Source organism: Oncorhynchus masou, chromosome 3 (assembly GCF_036934945.1).
Source record: "Oncorhynchus masou masou isolate Uvic2021 chromosome 3, UVic_Omas_1.1, whole genome shotgun sequence".
NCBI lineage: Eukaryota > Metazoa > Chordata > Actinopteri > Salmoniformes > Salmonidae > Oncorhynchus > Oncorhynchus masou.
The window spans coordinates 36950479-36959474 of NC_088214.1; the positions used below are offsets into that span (position 1 = coordinate 36950479).

The window sequence follows — 8996 nt, forward strand, 5'->3', positions numbered from 1 at the left end:
GTTAGGGTTGTACCTGGTGGGTTCCTTGATGATTTGTGTGAGATTGAGGCATCTAGCTTAGATTGTAGGACTGCCGGGGTGTTAAGCATATCCCAGTTTAGGTCACCTAACAGGACAAACTCTGAAGCTAGGTGGGGGGCGATCAATTCACAAATGGTGTCCAGGGCACAGCTGGGAGCTGAGGGGGGACGGTAGCAGGCGGCAACAGTGAGAGACTTATTTCTGGAGAGAGTCATTTTCAAAATTAGTAGTTCGAACTGTTTGGGTATGGACCTGGAAAGTATGACATTACTTTGCAGGCTATCTCTGCAGTAGACTGCAACTCCTCCCCCTTTGGCAGTTCTATCTTGACGGAAGATGTTATAGTTGGGTATGGAAATCTCTGAATTTTTGGTGACCTTCCTGAGCCAGGATTAGACACGGCAAGGACATCAGGGTTAGCAGAGTGTGCTAAAGCAGTGAGTAAAACAAACTTAGGGAGGAGGCTTCTGATGTTGACATGCATGAAACCAAGGCTTTTTCGATCACAGAAGTCAACAAATGAGGGTGCCTGGGGACATGCAGGGCCTGGGTTTACCTCCACATCACCCGCGGCACAGAGAAGGAGTAGTATGAGGGTGCGGCTAAAGGCTATCAAAACTGGTCGCCTATAGCATTGGGGCAGAGAATAAGAGGAGCAGGTTTCTGGGCATGGTAGAATATATTCAGGGCATAATGCGCAGACAGGGTTATGGTGGGGTGCGGGTACAGCGGAGGTAAGCCCAGGTACTGGGTGATGATGAGAGAGGTTATATCTCTGGACATGCTGGTTGTAATGGTTGAGGTCACCGCATGTGTGGGAGGTGGGACAAAGGAGGTATCAGGGGTATGAAGAGTGGAACTAGGGGCTCCATTGTGAACTAAAACAATGATAACTAACCTGAACAACAGTATACAAGGCATATTGACATTTGAGAGAGACATACAGCGAGGCATACAGTAATCACAGGTGTTGAATTGGGAAAGCTAGCTAAAACAGTAGGTGAGACAACAACAGCTAATCAGCTAGCACAACAGCAGCAGGTAAAATGACGTTGACTAGGCAATGGGGCCGACAGATAAAACATAAACAAGCAGAATGGAGTAACGTGATTAATGGATTAATGGACAGTCCAGCGTGCATCAGCTATGTAGCCAAGTGATCAGTGTCCAGGGGGCAGCGGTGGATGGGGCAGGGAAGCTGGACTGGCGAGTGTTATCCAGGTTAAAAAAAACTAACAATGACTAAATAGCTTGTAGCTAGTTAGCTGGTTAGCTTCTGGAGGTTCTTGAGTGTGTTCTAAAAATTAAAAATAATAGCGATTCCGTATCACATTGGGTAAGGCAGGTTACCGGAAGGTATAAACAAATTAAAAATCGAAAGGAGATAGAAAGTAAATATGGGTCCAGTGAGTGTTTGGGACGCGGCGATTCAGACGGTTAGCAGGCCTGTGCTAACAAGCTAACAGTTAGTAGGCCGGGGCTAAACAAGGTAGCAGTTAGCGGACCGGGGCTAAACAAGCTAGCAGTTAGCAGGCCGAATTAGCAGGCAGGGAGATAGCAAGGGCTAGAGAGTTAGCCTTTGGGGGACGTCGCGATGGGGTGAGTCTGTTTATTCCTCTTCATGCGGTGACATCGATAGACCGGTCGTGGGTCCGGGTATTGTAGCCCAGGAGTATGCTACGGTGGTAGCACAGGGGCTCTGGCCGGGCTAGCTTCAAGCTAAGTGGGTGGAAACGCTAGCCAGTAGTAAACATCCAGGGTTGCGGTTTAGCTAGATAGCTAGTTGTGAAGATCCAGCTGAAAAATGTTCCGTTTGCGGTGGGAATCCGGGGATAAAAAATAAATAGGTCCGTTATGCTCTGGTTAGAGTTGCGTTGTTCGAACTGGCTAGAGCTTTCCGAGCTAAAGGTTAGCTGATGACCGGTTAGTTGAAGACCGCTAGCATAGCTGGTAGTTAGCTGGCTAGCTTCAGTTGAGGGGTTCCGGTTCCGAAGTAAATATAAATACTTTAGGAAAAATAGCTACATTGGGTGAGGCGGGTTGCAGGAGAGTATTTGGAAGCTGAGGTTTAGCAAAATGTTTTAAAAGATATGCGAAGAAAAATAGAAGAAAAATATGTAAAACGAAGAAAAAAATGATATAAACGATATATACACGGGACACGACACGACAGGACGTCTTACTGCTACGCCATCTTGGAATTAGCTAGCTGCTGGACTGAGGGACCTAACAGATAATTGTATGTGTGGGGTAGAGAGACGAGGTAGTCATTAAAAAATCATGTTAAACATTATTAGTCCATGCAACTTATGTGACTTGTTGAGCTTTTTTTTTTACTCCTGAGCCTATTTAGGCTTACCACAAAAAAGGTTGAATACTTATTGACTCAAGATATTTCAAATTTTGTAAAAATTTCAAAAAAGATAATTCTCCATTGAAATTATGGGATATTGTGCGTAGGTCATTGACAAAACGATCTCAATTTAATATATTTTTTTATTCAGGCAGTAACACAACAAAATGAGGAAAAGGTCAAGGGGTGACATAGTAACATGAATATACGCAATTGAATCAGACTAATAAAATTATAATCTTGACAAATCGATTGTCTTTTAATGTTTTCTCAAGTGCCTAACCATTTTAGTTGGAATGTAAATCATGACTTTCATAACATTTAAGGGGCAATCCGCAGTTGAAACAACAAAAAAACAGACAGCCCGCCACTGTCTTTGGTAAACAGCTGAGGGATGGGGCTGAAGAAAAATACAGTGTCTTCATTGTTTCTGAAAAAAACGGTATGTTTCTACATCCATTATTCACTTCATCCATTTACAATTATAAAGTCTTTGTCTTTAAAATAAATAAAAAAGTATTGACAAATACAGCCCAGCTGTATCCATTCAGTAGCTGAACAACATACAAGTATTTCTAATAGTTATTTTCTTCAAGTAAATGCAACTCCTTCAAGTTCCACATTGTATACAGAATAAACTAACTTGCTTTTGTTCATGTAAGACATTTGTAATAGGTATCCATATTTAAAAACATAATAATTACTTAATAACTTAATAACAACTCAATATTCAACAATACAAAATAAATATTAAATACATAAATTAATCAATAATAAATAACTAAATAAAGCAAATTAAGCTAAAAACAAGACCATCTTTAGAACACTGAGAAACTGTGTATTTGTGTACTTGAATAGAACCTAGTGTTTAAGTTATTTAAAGCTCTGAAGTCCTTTCTTTGAACAGAACACCTGGGTTCATGTCACTCAGGTGTGCCTCACTTGTGTTGACTGACGCCGACTCAAATGCTCTCAAAAAATCAGGCACTTGAAAGGACACCATCGGACAAGAACCCTTGACATTGCTGCACACCAGCCTCTCCAATGAAGCAGTGTTGACGATGTCAAAGCCCACACTCCCGCCGAACGTGCTGGGCATCCAGTATTCCGGCGAGCAAATGGGGTTTCCCAGGAGACCTTTCAGGGAGTAGGGTGCACCCATCTCGACCATAGTCTCCCCGAAAACAGCGTTAGGTCTGGGGCGCTCTACCAGAAGGCCTGGGTACAGCTCCACAGCATCTACATCCCCATATAGACTCTCTAGTTCCGCAGCCAGCTCTGTCTCTCCTGCAAAACCAACAGAACAACAAACAAAGGGTTAATAACTCTAGCCTGCTACTCACAAATGTCTATACCACAATGCAGCAAAAGAAAGGCATGCAATACATCCTCACCTCCCCCCCAAAAATAAGTTGACAAACAAGGTGCATGCTATGACAAGTCTGTGTTTTGGTCTTTATGGGAACTCAATGACACAAGTACAGACACCATACACTTGGATCACTCCCTCCCTGCCCACTCCCTCCCTGCCCACTCTCTATCAGCAGCTGTCATGAAGGTGGTAACCATGCCAATAACAAAAGAGCTGGACCAATCCTGTCACTTTATCCAGGGACTACTTCAGTTGCCATGGACCTGTGCTTACTAAATGTTACCTTTCACCTAGTAATTAAGTAACTATGAGATTGAGGATATACACATATCATAATAGGGTGTGTACAATTTTAGTTCTCACCTGTGAGGTCTTCAAAGGAGGTGTAGGCCCTCATGTTGAAGCGTTTCCTGTAGGCGTTGAGGGACTGGTAACGCATGTCTCTGCTGTGCTCCAGGGCCTTAGCTGCCACGCCCACTAGTGCAGGAGGCAGGTTCCGTCCACCAGCCACCTGGGAACCAAAGGGAATCAAGATCCTCAGTCAATATCAACTTTTGACACCTTTTTTTTCTATGTAAAAATATCTTGTTGGGGTATAGTGTCTGTTGTCATTCTCGTTAATATATTTCCAGCATTAGATATATGTGTTGTTGCCCTACGAAGTGAACACCTACCAAACTCAGTGCCCTTATACAGCTCCACTCATTTATTCATTATTTAGCATATAAAGTAGATATAAGTATTATCATTTAGGCCCCAATGAAAGACTATTGCTGTTAGGATCTTAGTGTCCACTCATTTCCGCTATTCCTCATTGGACCCCACGGTGTCCACCCCACCAGACAACTCACCCTTCCAGCGATCTGCTTGGTGAAGGACTCCACCAGGTTGTTGATGCCGTGCTCTGTGACCAGGGAGTTGTTGAAGACAAACTGGGGGTAGGTGTAGGCACGGTCCTCAATGCTGAAGGTTTCAGGCATCAGCGGGTGCCAGTGGTACAGGGTATTGAACTCAGCTGCGATACGGTTCTGGTACTGGAAACGCTGGTTGAAGAGGAGCTCCGGGTCGAACTTGAGCTGGAAGTGGTAGCCACTCAGGTGCTGGACATAGTCCTCAATCACGATCTTAATGGTCTCGCCTGCGAGCCAGAAAAGAAGGGAGGGCGGGAGTAAGAGAATGCATGACAACACTCCTTGAGGTTGGTGAGACATTTCTCAATAAACACCTGACACCCAAATATAGAGTTTTGATCTGTTTTATACAGAGCTGTTTTCATCTGTATGCATTGTACAGTTTCTAGAACATACTTGAATATTGCCATACTTTGATCATATACGATTCCCATTATAAGGACCTGAAGCGTTTATGACCAGTAGGTACAGTATGCTTGTCCACTTTTGGTACTGGTGACTCACCAATTAGGATAAGGCGTGTGGTCTGGAAGATGCGTTCGTCGTCCCATTCGGGATGCTCCTGCCTCAGGACGTCACAGACACGGTTGTGCTCGCGCAGCCAGATGGTGGCATACATCATGAGCCCGGGGACCAAACCAAAATGCTCGTGGCCCACAGCAAAGCGGTGCTCCTCGGGCACTTGGGGTGGGTAGTGCATCTCGGCCCCAACCTCCCTTACCAATGGGGGGTAGACCTCGCCATTCAGAACCCGATACTTCAGTTTGCCATCCTTGAACAGCCTCAGCTTGTGCTGTCTCTCCAGAGTGTCTCCGTAAACATGGTTTAAGTCCACCTGAAACAAAGAGGTAGAAAGTGAGTCCAAACATACACTCTAAGCCTAAGTTAAAGTCAACCATGAAACAAAATGGAAACATATTTTCATGTGACAGACGCACTATTTGTCATGTATTGTAAATTAGACTTACGCCATGGCCCAAGGCTTTGGTGAAAGCTGGTCCTTTCATGAAGTCTGATTTGAAGAACTGGTGGGTGAAGTGCTGGGCGAAGAAGGCGAACATGAGATTGGAACCCTGAGGATCCGGAATGAACCGCTTCCTCAACAAAACCTTCTCCACCACGAGCTTGGCATCCGGGAGCACTGCTCTTCCTATCAAGAGACAACAAAAAAAAGATGTTAGGAACATAATGTATTTGGTTAATAAATACAGTTAAAATAATGTTCATATGACTGTGTTATTGTTGCGTCTCCTTTTGGACTCTTGGGAAGTCTGTGACTTTCGACTGGTGGGAATGATTGAGTAACCCATCGGAGGGGAATTTTTAAGGTTTCCATAATCTCAGGTAAACTGTAAGGAATCCCAAAAGACTGGTTAGGCGTGAGCTCATTACCTGCGGTTCCCATAGGTGTAGGGCAGTTCTTTGGCAATGGGGGGAGCGTCCGTGTGTAGTAAGACAGGTTGGAGTAGGCCTCCCAGCTCTTGTAGCCATAATCAGCATTGTAAGTCGGTGGGCTGTCCACCAAATGTGAGCGGGCTATAGAGGCAAAGGCAGAAATATTAATTTTGTTAGGAAGCTGAGCAAAGACCTAATCTTTTAAATTGAATGTAAAAATAAAAAATATTTTCAATGTATAATTTATTTATTTCTTCTATTCTTACTTTATCTCCATACTTCCCATATCAGTAAATATCGTATATCCACATAATTAATTGAGTCAACTTTCATTCATAGACTAATCTTAATGCAAACTTCTGTAATGCGCTGACGAAAAGGTTTTACTATTTCAACTTACATGTCAGGACATAGCTCATTATAGCGTTTCTCACAAAGGTGATCTTGTTGATGACGTTCCACAACCCTTTGTAGTGAGTAAGGATGTAGTGAATAGTGTTCGGAGCTGGTTTCAATGATATTTTTATCCATGTTAGGAATTCAGCTGCAGAGTGGATAGAAGTGAGAAATATGTATAACAACAATAACGAATAAATCGCGTTAATAAGAATTCCCCATTATATCGTTGGAATAATCTGTATTACTGAAAATGTTTTACTTACGAGTTGTGCAGTTCTTTCCATAATATCCAGTCCTTGTGCAGTCGCACTCATAGTTGTCAAAGCCTTTTGAATTACATAACCCCCTATTTTCACAAGGCTGTGCACAGCAAGGATCAACTGAAAAGATACGGCAAAAGTTTAGAAGGCTTTACAAAATTATTATTAATGACTATTTTTTTCATTACAAGCATTATAATCTTTAACAAACAATTCAGATAAATCGAAAACACCTTATGTACAGTAAAGGTATAATTTAGTTATTCACAATAGAATAACTAAAGATGAAAAAAATATTCACATGAGAATCAAAATAAATATGCTCACCTCCTTCGCAGAAGTAGAGCCCCACAGTCAAGAGCAAAATTGTGCAGATTACTTTATTCATCCCCGAAAGATTCTATTGAATCGCAATCCGGTATAAAATGTCAAATTCCAGTCGACTCCTGCTCACTCTTCTGGTCACAGTGATTCTGAGGTTCTTGGATGCCTGGTCCATATTTATGTATGATGCTCATTCCAAGCTCTTACGCAAACTATTACGCTCTTGTCGAGGGGGGCCGGGAGGGGAACATTTTAACCAATCATCTTCCTCTTGGAGGTATTTGGTCTATTCTGCATCCAGTCTATTTTGGCATCCACATAGTGAGAATTTAAAACAATAAAACAAAAGTAACGGTATTTACAGTGTATTCAATCACGGAACATATTTTTTTCGTCTTATTTTATTCTGTTGTGTAAAGATTGATAAGAAAAGTAACACATTTTCTAAAAACATATAACAGGCAGATCTACCGCACATCCAAAATCGATTAGTGAAAAAATGAACAACAGGAAAAAGTATCCGCACACTTCCAGGTAGATCCAAAAAAGTATTTTGATCGTAGCTATACTTTCGGTCAGTTGACCTCTGGCTCTCTGTGTGTCCTTATCTATCACTATGGTTTTTGGAGAAATGCTCCGATGAAGGTCGACTGACCGAAAGCGTAACGACAATCAAAATAAATTTGCATCTGCCTGGACGTGTGTTGAGACTTTTCCTTGTTTTCCCACTGAATATTGATAACAAAACTGAAAGAAATACATTCTACAGCCCTACACTGTTGCGACTAAGTATCCATTGTTATTTGAGACACCAGGCTAATACCACACTAAAGCTTGTCGGCCATAGGGAAGATTTACTTTACCATCATAGGCTATCTGACGCTGTCAACAAACGTTTTGGACGTTATTGTGTTTATATCCTCAACAGTTTTTGGTACATGTATATGTATCTGTTTCGGGTTGTAACATTTGTATGTGTTTTAAATTGTTAACCCTTCTGTTATGTTGAGGGTCAATTTGACCCATTTCTGCTTTTGAGTTGTCTAAAATACTAGTTTACCTCTGTTTTTCGCCATGAAATGAAATGACTTTTCCTAATTTAGGGTCATAAACCTAACTTCAAAATGTGGACACACTGATGTGTTGTGGAATGTCTGTAGATTTTGTATTCAAACATGAGTTGGTGCGTCATTTTGACCAAGGAGGCTTTCATGTGTATAGATATTTGCACAGGTCCAAAATAAACAAGTGTCTTTGATGTGTTTTGTTTTGACTGGTTCTGGTTGCACTTTTATCATTATTTTTGGGTGAAAAGGAGCTTTCCCCAAGCTTCTCCTTCTCAGTGCGAGAGCAGCAGATCTCTGACACAGACACTGCAAAAATGAGCTCCAAAAAAAATGTTCAGTCAACGAAGCCTCGTCACAAATTCTGGACTGTGACAGTGAAATAGAAGAAGAGGTTTCAGAGACAGAAGACATTTCAGAGATAGAGGACAATGCTGTTGATGATCCAGATAATGCATTTTTTCTTTGGTGAAGAGGATTCAGAGGAGGGGTCTGGTATACCATCCCCTCCATCAGATGAGAGGACATGAAAGTCTAAAGAAGGTACTATACAGAAGTCAAGGTAGACTGTCAGCTTCCAGTGTATTCAAAATTGTTCCAGGGCCTACACAATTTGACCCCCTCCCCCCTCGCCAAGACGGTAAAACCAGCACCACATGTGTAGAATGCAATGAACACATCTGCAGAAAGCACACATGTACATTGTGTTCAACATGTGGAGAGAAAGACTGAATGGATCATTTTGACCAATAGGGTCAAATCACACCTAAGTGTTACTGTTACCGGGAATTCAAAAACAATGCCTGCTTAGGGAAACAGAAAAGGCTTGTTTGTGAGAAAGGAAATATGTTTAACAAAAAGTTCTCAAATATATTGTTTTTGAAATGAAATGTTCTT

The 8996-nt window shown here is 42.0% G+C and overlaps 1 protein-coding gene across 1 annotated transcript; it reads right to left on the minus strand.

Annotated features, from left to right (window-relative positions):
• Positions 1–2499: 2499 nt before the first annotated feature.
• LOC135515725 (prostaglandin G/H synthase 2-like) lies at positions 2500–7197 on the minus strand. Its single transcript, XM_064939425.1, has 9 exons — positions 7039–7197; positions 6715–6831; positions 6453–6596; positions 6050–6193; positions 5626–5807; positions 5162–5492; positions 4598–4884; positions 4110–4257; positions 2500–3661 (listed from the first exon to the last, which is right to left on the minus strand). Exons 1-9 carry the CDS (start codon positions 7097–7099, stop codon positions 3252–3254), a joined length of 1824 nt encoding a protein of 607 aa, XP_064795497.1. The 5' UTR covers positions 7100–7197; the 3' UTR covers positions 2500–3251.
• Positions 7198–8996: the final 1799 nt, after the last annotated feature.